This window comes from Wasmannia auropunctata, unplaced genomic scaffold, assembly GCF_000956235.1.
Source record: "Wasmannia auropunctata unplaced genomic scaffold, wasmannia.A_1.0 LD336000.1, whole genome shotgun sequence".
Taxonomy (NCBI): domain Eukaryota; kingdom Metazoa; phylum Arthropoda; class Insecta; order Hymenoptera; family Formicidae; genus Wasmannia; species Wasmannia auropunctata.
Window position 1 is genome coordinate 2501882 of NW_012026890.1, and position 16469 is coordinate 2518350.

Genomic DNA, 16469 nt, shown 5'->3' on the forward strand with positions numbered 1-16469 from the left:
TCGGGCTCCCTTCGACCAATCAGCGTGCTGACTGCTCCTCGAGAAGCAGGTCCTCGTTAATGCAGCGCAATTCGTCGGAGCGACGCCGCTAATGGACTGGCGCAATCATCCTGGCTTGCTACTGAATCTCCCTCCTTGCCGACAACATCGGTATCCTTCTCGCCGCTTCACGTTTCTTCGTTCTACTTGAAGTTTTTCGCGAAAATCTTGACGTTCGTCCGATCGTTGTATCATCTTCTCGTATTTTATTTTCTCTCCTGTGCGAAGAGTCTTAGTGGACTCTCTTCAGTCGTTTTCTTAGATTCTTGTAGTGGCATAGAGTATTTGTCGTTGTAAACAAATACTCTGATGAGAGTTTTGGCCAGCCTTGTTATTGCGATGTTCAAATAATGATTTTTGATAATACTTAGAATAATTAGACAATTATTAGGATTGTTGATATTATATTTTGTGCAAGGCGTAAATCTTGAATTATTTTTGGATTCGTTTGTAGGAAATTTTTGTGACTGTAATTAAACATGTTATTAAATTTTTTAATAATTTATAATTTCAGTAAGTTTAGCAAAGTTATGATTCATTTTATGTATTTTAGAAATAAAATAAATCTTCGGTATGTGATAAATCGATATTTAAAGAACAACTGTGATTTTCTAAGATTTCATTATACAATAAAAATAATGAGTCCTAGTTTTAATTTTTTGTAAGAGCTTTCAGCGCTTAATGTCATTAAACTTGATAAATTTACAGATGTACGTTCATATCTTCTCTCTTAACAAAATTAAAATATTATCTTTTCCTTTACTCGCTTTGAAATCAGGTTTAGCGAAGAAAAGGGTAAATTTTTATTTCTCCAACTGCCCCGCGGAACTTCTTACATTTTCTCTTGAGGTAATTTCGTTTTGGAAAGAATTTCTCAGAGGAAATCGCGTCCCTTCGTTTATCTTCTCTAAATCTCTTAGCATCTTCTCCTATTTTCACGATTCTTCATCATTCCAGCTATCCCTTTTGGTCTTTCAATTTCTCTCTCTCTCCCGCTTCTTTCACCTATCCCTCCGTATTTTGTCTTTCCGCTCATCGTTCTTTTCCGCACCCCACAGACCGTCTTTCTATCACTCTCTTCCGACCGATCGGCTCGGAGGTTGGCCGTAATCGAACACATACACCTCTCACCCCGATCGATCGAACCTGAACTTTTAAGATTCCCCCGACTGATCACCTGAATATATTTTACGCTTGAAAGAAAATCATGCATTGAGAATGCTTTAAATCTAACAAGATGTGATCCTAATAATTAGAAACTTTGCAAACAATTGAGTCGATTACTTAACAATATTCGTACAAAAATTTGATGAATTTTATAATTTATGATTCGTGGAATTTTAAAATTTGTACTCTCTTGTAAAACTCTGAAATGTAGATTGATTTATTGAACACTTAAGATACAATTGAATTCTGAATATTTTTTTAATAAGAATTTTAAATAATGTGGTTTTGAGATTACGTACTTTTACTCATGTATTTCCGCGGAATATAATCGGATCTCGTGCGAACATTCCATCGAGTAATAAAAGATGAAAATGGAAAGAGAAAAGACCCAAGCTTAATGCTCTAGAAGCGATGTGACCTTAATTCCACCCGAATTCTGGTGTAGCCCGATTGATATATAAATCATCGTGGAATACGGTTTCCCGCGGTTCGCGCTATATATATGCGGCTCTGTAACTCTAATAAATTGGTTTGTCATCCACTATAAATCAGCAAGTATAGTTACATACTGCGATTTCTCTTTTACATGATGTTCATAGGTTTAGTTGACAAAAGTTAATTTCGGATAGGATGCTACGGTTACGCAAATACTGTTGATCGAATCTCGGTTCGGATGTTATTTTTGCTGAAAAGTATTTTCCATCTATTTTTGAAAATAAATGTTTTTAATATAGAAATAGAATTTTCAGTCGCTTTAGTGAACGTTATTACGGCGAAACAATTGTTCTTTTTCCTGAAATTTAATTATCCTAAGTTTGCAATAACATTCAAAAAATACATGACGGATATATATTTAAAAAAGGGAAAAGCTCTCTACCATCAACTATTAAAAATATACATTCGTTTTCCTAACAAAAATATATAATATTTTTTGTAATTGCCCATCTCGTTATTTAAGTTATTAATCGTTAATGACTGAAAAAATGCTTCGAAATTGATAGGTGGGGTATATGATGGTTTCTGCATGAATTGAATATATACCCATCACATGGCGAATCTACACATCCTTCCCTTTTACGTAATGAGACGTGCACGAAAATGGGAGAGGCCTTATGCTTAGAGATTCGTAGGAAAGATAGTCGTAACGAGGCGTAGAGAGTGGATCAATACGAAGGTTCTTACGTAGTTCGCTTACTCTCGCTCTGTCTCCCTTCTTGCTTCACCCTTCTACTCTTCCTTATCTCTTTCTTCCGTCCAAGTCCTCCATTTCTCTCGCTTCATCCTGACGCTTTCTCTTTTTCTCTGTTAGTCTACCTTTTCCTTGTCATTTTTCTTCTCTCTCTCTCTCTCTCTCTCTCTCTCTCTCTCTCTCTATCAGTCTCTCTCTTCGAGAGTTTGATATGCACGAGGACGAAGGCGAATGATGATGCTTGCCGATAGATTGAATACAATTATTTTCCGTTTATCCCCCTGAATTTCCTGTCTCACTTGTAAAATGCGCAAAAAGCGCGCCCGCGGCGGCGACAGCCATTCCGAAATGCCAAAATAATGCCGCGTTTGTGAGCGTTACGTTACGGCGCCAGATGTTCGTTCGATTATTACGACCGGAAGTCGCCCGCGTCTTCATACATGAAGCTCCGAGAAATTAAAGAGAGATAAATGAACAACAGACTACGGAGATGCCTTGCGTATGCGATTCGTTTAGCCTAGGGCCATCGTATTATATTTTGGATAAGAAACAACATCAACAAGTACAACAACAACAATAACAACACACCAAACATCCTACAACCGGGCATGCCCTGAGAGTACGAGAGTATTATGCGTGCGAGTATGTGTACGCTAGAGCAGAGACTGAGGAATAGAGAGAGAAAGGAAGAGCAAGTGAGAGTGTGTGTGCATGATCGTTGGTGTGGTGCGAGAGACACAGATCGGGCGCGAAAGTGCGCTCGAGGGTGCGGAGTGAATGAGGGAGAGGGAGAATAAGAAAGATAGACAGAATAGCGAGAGAGAAAGTGAGAGACAGAGAGAGAGAGAGAGAGAGAGAGAGAAAGAGAGAGAAAGGAATCACGTGTGATTGGTCACGTGTGTGCTCAGATACAGAGCGAGCAAAGAGGGAGAGCGACAGAAAGAAAGAATGAAAGGTTTAACGTGTGTGCCTCCGTACGCTTGTATCAATGTATGCTGTGTGCGTGTAAATCTGTGTGATAGAGAGAAAGGAAGCATGATCGAACATTGAAAGAGGGAAAGAGAAAGGGAGAGAGAGATAAGCATGAGAGAGGTAGTGCGAATGCGCGTGCATAGAGAGAACGTTAGAGAAAGAAAGAAAGAGAAAGAGAGATACAGAAAGGGAGCAAAAATGAGAGAGAGAGAGAGAGAGAGAGAGAGAGAGAGAGAGAAAGAGAAAGAAAACGTGGGAGGGACGGGAGAGAGTTGGCGAGAAAGAGCAAGGAAGGAAACAGTATCAACTGACGGGCATGTCCTGGTTGTAGGATCGGCGATGCCGAAGAGGGAGGAGGCCGCGATGGCGGCCGCCGCCACCGATACTACACAGGCGGTGGAGAATTTCGCGAGGCTCTACACGGTACTGCGCCATGACGACACTAGGCCTCTGTGCCGTTACTGCGGCCGTAGCTACTCGTCACCGAGCAACCTGCGACAACATGTGAAAAACGTCCATTCGAATTGGCCGCCGCCGGACACATGGCCGCAGTGCAATGTATGCGGCAAGCGGTGCAAGACCAAACACTACCTGATCAATCATCAGCTACAGGCGCACGGTATCCATCAGAGGCCTAGTATGAACAATCCCGTTACCCAACAACAACAACAACAGCAGCAGCAGCATCAGTCACCGTCCTCGTCCTCGTTGCCATGAGTACGTTCATCGTCCGATGATCGTCTGGAAGCGCATACAAACGCGATCAAATCCTCGCTACTTGTCGAAAAGCTTTAGTCGATATCGCGGTTGGAAACACGAGAGGGTTGCTACGCGTTTGATAGAACTGTTGAAAATCGTAACGGGGGATTTTCGTCACTGCTGCAGCTGCAATCGTCGCCGTTGTGCTAATTGCCCGTCTGAAATTTGTTTAATCCGTTTAGGGCTTCGTTATAGAATTGTAACCCATTGCTTTTTATAGCTAACAATGCAAAACATTGGGATATGTAAAGCAGTAGGGACTATTTGAATGCGATTTTTCGGGCATTAATGAGGAATGGAGATTGCATTTTCCCAGTTATATTGTAATTTCTAAATATATGTACCGCAATAGTTTCAACCAAAATTCTAAATATTACACAATGTTATTCGTTTATTATCTAAATTGTTGAATAAAACAAAATTTTATTTATTTTTATTCCTAACATGCATGGCGCATGATTTTATTTATTATAATATATTGTTTATTAATTTCATGATTAGATTTTATTTATCTTGACATTTGATATGTCATATCTAGATTTGATATTGATAACATTAGGAGTTCTAATAATGCTTTTATAACTGAAATAGGATTAATAAGAGAATAAAAATAATGTGAAGTATTCAATTCCATTTGGCACATAAAATTATTTCTGACCGCGACAAATGAACTAATGCGATTATCGAACTGAGTATTTTATTGATAGTTCTCGTAATGCAGCAGACGAAATGCATGTCCAATATAAAGCGAAAATAACGCTAACATCAATATTGAGATTTTTGTAGCATGGCAAAATTTTCGACGTTACGCCAGAAATCATGCATCAAATTTAATGTATACGAAATGAATACTGAATGAGTATACGAATATTGCCCGAAAACATAATCTTAAATAATCATACGAACGCGTAATTATAATTAGACGACGACGACAGAAGATTTGTGAAGAACCTGGCGTATTCGATTAGTATTGTTTGCGAATTTAGAACCTCGAACACCTCCGCCACCTTTCGCCGAAAATCCAGCTATTTGTAGTAAAAGAGATCTTGAATTTATGTTAATATTTTCCCATTTCCCCCCATTTAAAGAACATGATTAAATGGCAGTGTTAATTGTCCACATTTCTCTTGCACGATGCCAGACTCCTTCCAACCACATTGAAGTAAAGGGCAGTTATCCAGTAAAAGATCTTATAACAATATCATATTTTTTGTTTTTGTAGAATTTGATTTGGATCGAATTCGTTAGATTATGAATATCTAATTATGATTATCCTAGCTATATGTCAACATCTGTCATAATCTCAAATAATGTGACGTGTATCTATTTGTTATGAACGTTACTATGCCATAAGTAATGAGAAATCTCGAGCATTTTAATGGTGTAATGCAACTTTTTCGTGTTGAATTTCCGAGGACTGTCTCGCATATGTGAAATTATTTCGAATACATAGTGATAATTAGTATCGCAAAAATACATCATATTCTATAAATATCTAAAAAAGAATATGCGAATTTGGAAACATCATAAATCGAAATTTTTAAAATTTTTGTCGAGTACTAATGAGATAGTCATTATTCATAATGAAGTAATGATGTATCTTTTTCTTGAAAGCTTAAAAATGTCACTTTATGTTAAATAATAGACACGTTACGCTGATGGTCACCCGTACCATTAACAATTAGCCATCGGTTGATTCCAAATAGTAAGAGCACGATATAATAGTAACCGCTGCGGGAAATACCTCTAGATGTTGAACACCGTTGGGTATCGAGGTTGGGCGCGTTATAGCATTATCGTGTTTAGCTCGGGGTGGGATTATGGTGGTGGTGGCTGGTGGTAACGTTGGTGTGGTGGTGGTTGCAGATCACGGGCTTGATGAGGCAGAGGGCGCGGCTTACCACCACCACCACAGCCATCACCAGCAACATCATCGGCATCGCCATCATCATCCACTATCCGTCCCTCCTCCTCACCACCGTCATCAGGTGCAACTGGAAGACGACACGTCGGCTAATCAATCTTCCACCACGGCCACCACGACGATCACGACGACCAGCAAATATCAGCGTGGCCAACCGGACTTCAGGCAGCAAAGATTATTACGGGAGCACCATCGGCAGCACGGTTACAGGTGTCCCCTCTGCTGCAGGACGTTGCAGGATATCAGCGCTATGAGGGCGCATTTGGAGCATCATTATCCCAGAGACTCACCCACATGTCCCGTTGCCTCCTGCGCCAAAACCTTCTCCCACCCAAACAGTGTCAGAAACCATATGCGACTAAAGCATCCTGTGCAATGGGATCAGATTAAGACCTTGAGATGGACCTATGTCTGATGAATAGGCGAGGATTAGTAACTCTGATTCGCGTGCAATAACTTTAATCTTTCCCAGAAATATTTTGCCAAAGAAACTTTACTTTTTGTCTTTTGATGTGGCCCTATTTTTTGTGTGATAATTGCGCGGTGATAATAAGTAATAATTTAATAGATTAGAATAAACTTTCCGCACACACACATACAGTTGGAAATTGCTGTTAATTATAGCATAAGAGAGAATACACTTTTTTTTTTTTTTTTAATAACATTAATCTAATAATGCAAAGGTTCGTACGGTATTAAGTATCTTAATAAATATATAAATTATTAATATAATTGCATTAATAATTATATTAATATAATTATATATTTATAATATACATAATTATATAAATTTATATAATTATTAATATTAATTGCATTAATAATTAGTAATTATGTACGAGAAAAAATAATGTATTTAAATGAATATCTGCATTTATTGTTAATGGATATTAATTGACAATCATTTCCCATATACATACACGGGAGTAGGAGTGCTTAGCCCTCTAAACTCTAAAAGTATTGGAGTAAATTTAAAACGTGTTTTTTTTTCTATATTCATGATAGATGATTATTCGAGAAACGATAACGTTATAATGCATGAATATTTAGAAAGAAACACGTCTTGAATATGCTCCGATATTCCTGTAAATTCAGATAGCTATGCATTTCTGTTCTCGTGTATACAAGGAAATTTAGGCTTGCTCATTCAGCATTTTTTATAAAAATAAATAAATACCAAATTAACATCAAATCAAGCTTGTTATCGCCGCGCTATTTGGAAGAGAGTCTGGTCAGAAGTTGGATTCTTTATAATATCTGCTGATATTGGAGAATCGAGAGACTCCAGAGCAAACGAAATTGGTAAACGCGTTGAACGCACGAATTATTATGAATTAGCTGGGAGAAAGTCGTATATCCCGGTGTGATACGAAATGCGCAAAGGTGACAACCGAACTTTAGTGCTTTATTTCGAAACTGTCACACACGCACCCACCGTGAAGTTTATCCCTAACGAAAAGCGCACATTGTACATATGCGAGAGATTATATCGACAAAGGAGAGAATCTATAAATATATAAATATATATAAATATATATATATATATATATATATATATATATATATAAAGCTATTGTACTGAGCGTATATATGTATACATAAAGAGATATACATAGAGTCGATTTTGTATAAAATGTACGAAACAGTATTTCCTGTAGAGCCTGAAGCGTAGGTCACGCCGTAGAGAATGAAGCGATACTCTTACACACTGCGACATCCGGCGTACGCCACACATTGATATAAGAATTAGATTACGTATATAAGAGAGAAAACAATGTTCCTCTAAGCTGAGTAAGCCAGCCTTATGTTAAATAATGTAGTACTAAGAGTGTTAGAAACCGAACGAAGAGCGCACGCCGAAGACGAAACCGAGCGGTCCATCGGCTCTAAAGATCCGTTTGTTCTAATAGTGACCGCGAAGAAATTGCGCGACGTGAATTGTGCGAGAGATGTTGGCGCGTATGACGCAAAATATGGTGAAGATATGGCGGGTCTGTGTGAGCGAATGGATCGCGAGTGAATACGTTGACCGGAAGTACGGTCGCTTGACAATGCCTAGCCTTATTTTTCTACGTCTTACGTTTCATCAGTATTCCTTAGGTCAAGAGTGATTCGAAACCCAAAAGACATTCGAAACCGTGCATACTAGAGAGATACGCCGCGAATGAACACGAGGAAGTATATTTATATATATTTCTGTGAATGTACGAGTTGTTAGTTGCGGATCTCGAAGGGAAGTGTCTGTGAATATAATAAATAGTATAATTATAATAGTTTCTAAGGCAAAATTTGCACAAAAACTTACATGATATATTGTTTAGAAAACCGAATGCAAAGTATCCGCGCTGTAATAAGTAAAATATCTTTTTTGTTGAATATTATGTATTATTGAGTTCTTCTCTTCCTGGCTGACAGCTCGTAACATGAATAATGTATAGAATACCGTATATATTATTTTAGCAGATATTAGCTTCTATATATATATATATATATTATATATATATATAAATAAGATGTACGAAATAAAGTCTATACTATTTAAGTAATGCTTTGTACAATAAAAAGTACTCAGAGAAATTCAGAGTATTATATTTCCACAATCTTTTATGAATAGTTATAACTATCAATTACATGACATCCTTAATTTTAATTATTTACGAAATTAATGGATTTTTCTTTAAAAGAGACAGAATAAAATTTAGAATGTCGCTAATCAAAATTATCCCTATCAAATAATTTATTGTTATATCATTCAATTACATGCTGATTAACTAATCCAACATTCTTTCTCTCATAATGGGCACATGAAATACTTCTCTCACACATCCGTCATTTATTTTCAGTCACTCGACGAAGTCTGGATATGATTCGAGTTCGTGCTACGGATCCTAGGCCGTGTCCGAAATGCGGAAAGATGTATCGTTCAGCACATACGTTGCGCACCCATTTGGAAGACAAACACACGGTCTGTCCGGGATACCGCTGCGTTCTGTGCGGAACGGTGGCGAAATCACGGAATTCTCTACATTCGCACATGTCGAGACAACATCGGGGCATCAGCACGAAAGATCTTCCAGTCATGCCGATGCCCAGTAAATTTGATCCCGAGTTGGCGTCCCGTCTTTTGGCTAAGGCTGGAGTCAAGGTGAGTCCGGCTGAACTCCGCGCACGAGCCAGTCCAACAGCATCTCGAAGAAGCGACATGAGGTTGGAACCACCTCGTGCAGGCGCGTCCGAAGTGGACAGCTGCGGCGGTGATGATCCGGAAGATCTTAGCCTTAGGTACAATTCGCCACTTTCGAACACCGTCATTACTAAGGTAAGCGGCAACAGCAACAGTAGCAGCAATAGCAAGAATTCGACAATGATCGCCACCAAGTCCCTGGATTCCATGCATGGTAACGGTGATCTCAACATGGCACCGCTGCCACATGGCAGTCATCATCCAAGCCACAGCGCGATTGCTGGCTCGGCCCTTTTGGACACCTATTTGCAGCTTATTGCAGAGAATTCCGGTCTATCGGCGATAGGACTTGGTCCAGATGCGGCCGCCGTAGCTCACGCCGCTAAGATGGCGCGCATAAATATGGAAAAGCATGGCAGTCGCAACTTAGAGGATTATCCTATGATCGGCAGAGACGAGGGTCGAGGTTCTGGAGTCGTCCACGAGGATAGGCAGGATTTCGACAGACATAGCGGACTTGTCGATGAAGCGGAATCGTCAGGTGTGGATGACGACGAATTTAGCGAGAATGAGGAGTCAGAAGTGATAAAGGAATAACTCCTCCCTCGTAGATTAACTAATTGCAAAGGGCATCTTTGAACTACTGACAGTTCTTTGAGATAATCTTCGCTTCGCGGCAACATAAATTGTCGCTCGTGACAATTTATGTTTAATGAAGCTATAGCTGGGAGGCAATAGTGTGCCAGACGTCCATCCGAGGAATCGACCGATGATTTTCGATCGTTTCTAATTACGTGCTATTATTGCGCGAAATGGTTTATGAAGTTTATTGAATGTCAGGCAAAGAGTCAAAAAGTCTCCAAAATTCTGACACCGATGACACAGATGATGCGTGGACAGGCTTGTTTGTTGGACTAGAGTCATTTAATTGCCACTACGGCAAATAAGCGCATATGTATACGTGCAAAGTCAGATACATATGCAAATATGTGTATACTACACGCACACACATACACATATATACATACATACAGACACATATGTATACAAGCGCGTGTGCGCGATGGAGCACTCACACATACGCCACAAATATTCCATCCATCTACCTCAGTGCACATAATAGATGATAGAACAGGCTAAGTCGAATCTCAGTAGACGAAGGAAAGGTAAAGTACGCCGCTGGATCGCAGAACAACAATGATCGCAAGGTTTGACAATTGCTGCAAGCATTCAAGATATCGAATATGATGATTAGGCAAGGCAATTTTGCTGTTTATTTTCCGAAAGTTTAAGAGACTTAAAAATTAAGCGCGCTATTAACAATATTTATTATTATATCATTATAAATGTTGAACACACTCTTAGATATATCGCTTAGATTTGTAGAAACATTCGGATGACATTAAGTCACCTTTAACTTTTTTTATTTGGGTAACGCGCGTAGTGACACAGTGTCCTGCCGTATCTACTGCACGCACATATATGGCTGAATGCATTAACGCATTAATATATGAATGCCACGTCATTCATATATGAATAACATTCAGTTTTGTGAAAAATTTCCCCGAAGGCAAATATGCATCTTTTCTTTCATAATTTATTTTTTTTATCATAGAGAATAAACATTATCATTATTAAACGATAAGATTTTTTACGAAAATTCGATGTTTTTGTTATCTTTATTTAAATGATGAGTAATTCTCGGAAATAGGGAATGTCATTTATCATTGGTCGTATACCGTGGTATCCAATATATTGATGTTTAATGCACACAACTGCCTCTTGCTCGAAAAGAAAAAAAAATTGATCGTGAAATATCCTTGTAACTGCGGACGCATCAGAAATCATAGGCTTTATTCACGATGTAAGTACGGTAATAATTGTGTTTCAGTTATTTATTCCAATCACATATTCTTCAGCGGAACTTAAATATAAATGTTCACATTATCAGTTTACTCAACTTTTGCTCCCGATTATGTTGGATTCTTAAGATGAATATTTTATCAGAACAACATCATATTGTTCTCTCACTAATATCATTATCTATAGATCCGCTATACTTAAATAAGTAATTATAAAGTGTATCTACTTTTCGAAAGGGTCTAAATACTTCAATTGCAGTTTGTTACTTGAGCAAATGCATTTTTTAGTTTTAAAACAAGTAATATATTCTCTAAGAAAAATTAGGGAATTTTGCAAAAAGTATATATAACTAATAATTTTATTATTTAACTAAGAAATAGCAGTTATTTACATAAAAAATAGGTATTAAATAACAAAATATATTTTTTTAATACTAAATATATAATTTATCAGAAGTGTGAACAAGTCTAAGTAACACCATTTTGAAAAGCTGATAGAAATACAATCGTAATTGAATCATTAAATTTATTTTGACTTGAAAGGCAGTTTTTGAGCGAAGCGAAACTGGAGCGCAATTAAATTGCCACTACGTTAGTAGTGAATAAAGCCTCAATGCACTCGATTATATACGCGTTCGATATTTAATGAATTCTTCGGATTGAAAAAAGATTGTCTCTCGAGATAATTTTTTTAATTAAATATTAGAGTCCGATGAATGAAGAAAATATTGAAGAAAAGTATCTCAACCATTTTAATATCGATCTACATAGACTACGTGCGTCAATTCACTTAAGATTTGATTTAATACGCGATTGATTTTTTACTAATTACAATTGCAATTTATTGCTTATATTCTGTTTTTTTTTTCAAGTAACCTTAAAAAAAAGTAAGAGAAATTTAATATGGAATGACAGTCCCACTTTTAGTCTCTTTGGCCTTACCCTTTCGTCCTATCATCTCTTCTTGCATGCAACATCTCTTTTGGGACAGGTATTTTTGGGCTTGCCATGACGTAGTTAAGTAGTGATTTAAGTTCAGAATATTGATTGTTGTTGATAGGAAAAAAAATACGATAGTTATCATATGTCAAGAGTAAAATGTTAGGAGTAAAATCGACGCGGTTTTCGAGATTGCAAATTGCACCAGTTAATAACGAATTACGATAAAGGGCGATTAAACTTATTCCGTGATCTCGCGACGAGAGACACGTTTGAACGTAAATGCACGTTTAAACGCACGGCTTCTCGTACAACGCGACGAATGTTTATTCGTTGCTCGCGCGCACGTAATTGTTCTTTGGCGCGGCAGAAACTTTTTCTATTTTCGCGAGGCGTTGGGAAAAGTTAATTCACCGGAAGATTCGCCGCTAAACGTGCACGACGCGGTACGTTGTGAAATTGTTCCTACTAATATATATATATATATATATAATTCATAAGTTAATTTCATTGACAACACATTTAATAGATTGTACGTATATGATAATAATAGAAGTACACATATATGCGTATTCTTTATATATACGTATAAAGGAGAGAAGAGAAATTTAGCAATATGTAGCAGCGTGGCGCGGGTCAAATGCGATCGAAAAATGCTGAGAGAAATTCGCGTTTTTTAGAGGATAAATTTGCCATGTTCATGGCCGGTTGTTTGACTAACTGAATTGCGAATGTGCATCGGATATCTTGGCCCTTGATGCGTGTCTTAATATGTAACTTAAATATAAACTTGGAGAACGATTTCTGCTGATGTATTTTTCGTAAAAAAGTAGAAGTACTAGTTGATCAACGCCGAGAATTATAACATGAGTCAAGCATGAAACAATTTGAAATTTCCGCATGAAAAATTATCGTAAATTCTGACTCAGCGCGAGAAATGGACTATATTAAAATCACAATACTGTATTATCATGCGTTCTGAATTTTCTATGCAGAGGAACTACAAAGGAACTATGCAGTGTCGCGTACCGTTATTTGATATAAACATAAAAACTATTAAAAATTGATAAGTCAAATAAAAAGTCAAATTATACGGAAAGCCATAGAAGTCAAGTCGTTTTACGAGTTATAGCAAAAGTAGAGTTACTGCGTTTTATAAATTAAATTGCTTGTAATAAAATTTATTAGCGTTGATTACGCAAATAATATGATGAACGCTGATTTACAAAAGAATTGAATAACTTCGATTACAAAGATTCCAATCAAAATCGATATCGTAAGAGCATATCCCTGCTTTAGTTTTCGAGTTCCGTCGCGATAATAGTTCACAATTTAATAGTGAAATGAAGAATCTTTTCTGGTGTTTAAATTACGTACTAACAATTCGGTTATTAACCGATAAAATATGGATAGCTATTCAGATATTGTCAACGCGTATAAAATGTATTTAACTAAGTACTGTATTTACACTCTTTAATCATTTACATTAATTATCGATCTTCAACGGGACGAATCAACGAGTACAATCTACAATTATGATCTGGTAATATACTAATATAATTTTTGCTTTAGCGGGGACATGTTCATGCGTATCAATTTTGTGTCTCAATTCGAATTCTAACTATCAAGTTTTGCTAAACACCGAAATGAGAAATTCATTGGAGAAGTATTTCATTGCTCCTATGCTAAGACTATATGATCTACTGCGACAAATAATAGGACGATTCTGTAAAGTGCCCCGAGAGTTCTCTAGGAGAACGGAAGCTGTTGCATTCTTTGTCACTCCTTTCCTCAAAGTGAAAGATAAATCGGCATGTTTGACGTATGAATTTTATATCGAGTCTCCCAATAGTGTCACTTGTCGTGATTTTTGTTAACCTTAGAACACGTCTCCTTACAGTGTTAGAAGTTAGCAATTTGAGATAGAGTCTTCACATTCGAAAAAACAATATTGTTACAATCAAAATGAAGACGGATTTTGTGTGATGAAACTGTACTGAAATAACGTTCTCAATCATCTAAGTAACTTTTGATTTTCAACTTAAGATTAAAGTTGAAAAAAAAAAAAGGAAATGAAAATTTCAGCCGAAGATAAGAAGATGATGTTTTAAATTATTAGTGACAGTTTTCTGCCTTTCAGTCTGAGAAACATTGATACATTTTTGAACGCTTAATGGAACAAGTGTTTCTTGTTATATAAAAAAAGATAATTGCGTCAGATTCACAGAATTAGTGCTTATTATTTGTTGGATGCCCAAAATCTGCTCAAGTTGGTCTAATAACAAACTTAATCCAGCATGAATAGAAATCCTAAAGAATGAGTATGCTATTAATACAACTTTATTGAAGCTACCTGTACATGATCAAATCGACAGAGAGCTGTTATAACGTAATTAAATACATTCAATATTTTTTTATTGATCGTGCATCACATGTTTTAATAAGGGAATTATAAGGGGAAGGGGAGTCCAAAAATATGTGTTTTCATATACGACGCACAGTGAAGAATCTAAAAAGTTGGCCCAAATTTATATAAATGTTTTATATAATTTTTTTCTCTATATTTAATCATTTTCTTAGTTTTAGTAAACATTTAAACATTTAAATTAATTAAATATGTCAAATTAATTACTTTGGGACATTTCTACTTAAAATTGTTTTAGGTCATTTGTAATAGTCATTGTAAATTAATATACATTTACGTGTATATAATTTGAAATAAGATACTATTAGAATGAAATGAAGAATTAAAATATGTCAAAATTGTGAATTCACACGACTATTAAACACTCAATTAACTGATTATTATTATTTATTAATTTATCGCGATGAAAAAATGTGCAATATTTCATCATTTATTTTTTACGAGAGAAAGATTTATGTATTCTTATGCAGCATTTTATAATAATAATGTAGTAATTTTACTGCATATATGTGCAAGATTGCGTACTAGACGAATATTGTAAAAGCAAGTGGAGAGAAAAGTGAAACAAAATTAAAAGGAAAAAGAAAATAAACAATAGAAAAAAATTGGAAGAGATGAAAAAATGTAGCGAGATTTCCAGACCGTTCAGCATTTGACAGTTTTACATCAAAAGCCTTCTGAAATACATTTTCTGGGAGCATACCACTCTTGCGCGATTAACATCGCGACGAGATAACATATCGCATCTCTTAATTATTCGTACACAGATTCAAATATCAATCAACGAATGAAAGGAATTGAATCAGCATTATAAAAATAAACTATACTATTGATACAATCAGAAAAACTGATTATTATTATTATTAACTTTTGACGCTTTTCGGCAGAAATTCTGTAACACTGTACAAATCAACTGCCTTCAAGCAATCACAAACTAGCAGATCACAGAAAAAGTAAATTTCTCATTAGATATTACTAGGGCCAGTTACATGATAGAAGCAATAAAAGATAAAAAAGTAGAAAAAAAGAAAGTTAATTTATTATACATACAGAAGGGATCGAAATCTTAAGTTTGGACGAGGATGAACTTGCTAGGGCTATTCCGCAAGGTTCTGCTCTTCAAGAAAGTAATACTGTTATTAAGCTCAGGAAATTGATGGTAGATCTATACCGGTAGCGGTAGTGCGCGAGAGGCGATGCTTTGTAAATTGGCTTTCACATACGATGCATTTAAAGAGCTAAAGAATAATCTGGAAGAAGGGGCTAAGTTTTATAACGATTTAGCAGTCCGACTAGAAAATAGATGAATTAATTTATAAAAGACAAAATTAAAATTAATTTATTGGAAATAGATTGTGTCATGTGCGATTTCTCAAGTGTATTAAAAAATTTTAACATACAAAAATATAAAAAACAAAAATTAAATGGAAAAATTGTGAAACAAAGAAGCAAAAAGAAAACAATATACAAAAATAACATAAAGCAAAAAATGAGGAAAAATTCAAGGCAGAAGAAAAATTAAGGTCTGGAAGTTTCGGATGTAAAAAAAAAATACAAATATATTATTTAAAATAAAAAAGAGAGAGACATTTATGACTGTATATTTATGTCTATTCAAATATAAATTTCGCAAAAAAAAATGATGAAAGATATTATTAAGAGAAATATAAAAAGCGACGAAATGAAAATATATTTAAAAAATGAAAAATAAGCGAGAAAAATAAGATATCGAACAAAGTACGCAAGAATAAAAATTTGTCAGAATATTTTTCATTTGAGATATATTGTAAAAAGAAAAGGAAGACAAAATAAAATTCTAAACGCTTCGAAACCTTTGAGTTCAACCGAGTTAAAAGATAATTTATCGGGTCTATATAATTAAATTAAACTGTCTATGTAATTATATTTTTTTATAAATTTAAAGAAATTTGTTCAGAATTCATTTATAAGGACATACTATTTTGAAAATCAGTGTATATAACTCGACTATTAGTATACATTTAAAAAAA

General features: G+C 35.8%; 1 protein-coding gene across 4 annotated transcripts in view; it reads left to right on the forward strand.

Annotated features, from left to right (window-relative positions):
• The window catches only part of LOC105453346 (protein abrupt), an 81853-nt gene extending 70826 nt beyond the window's left edge, over positions 1–11027 (forward strand). For 3 of the 4 annotated variants that reach the window (XM_011695205.1, XM_011695206.1, XM_011695207.1), the window contains exon 9: positions 8894–11027. In XM_011695205.1, coding sequence (XP_011693507.1) covers positions 8894–9831 — 938 coding nt within the window. In that variant the 3' untranslated portion in view covers positions 9832–11027. Of the gene's footprint in view, positions 1–3698; positions 4548–8893 lie in introns of those variants that run through there. The other variant, XM_011695209.1, reaches the window with a different exon arrangement.
• Positions 11028–16469: the final 5442 nt, after the last annotated feature.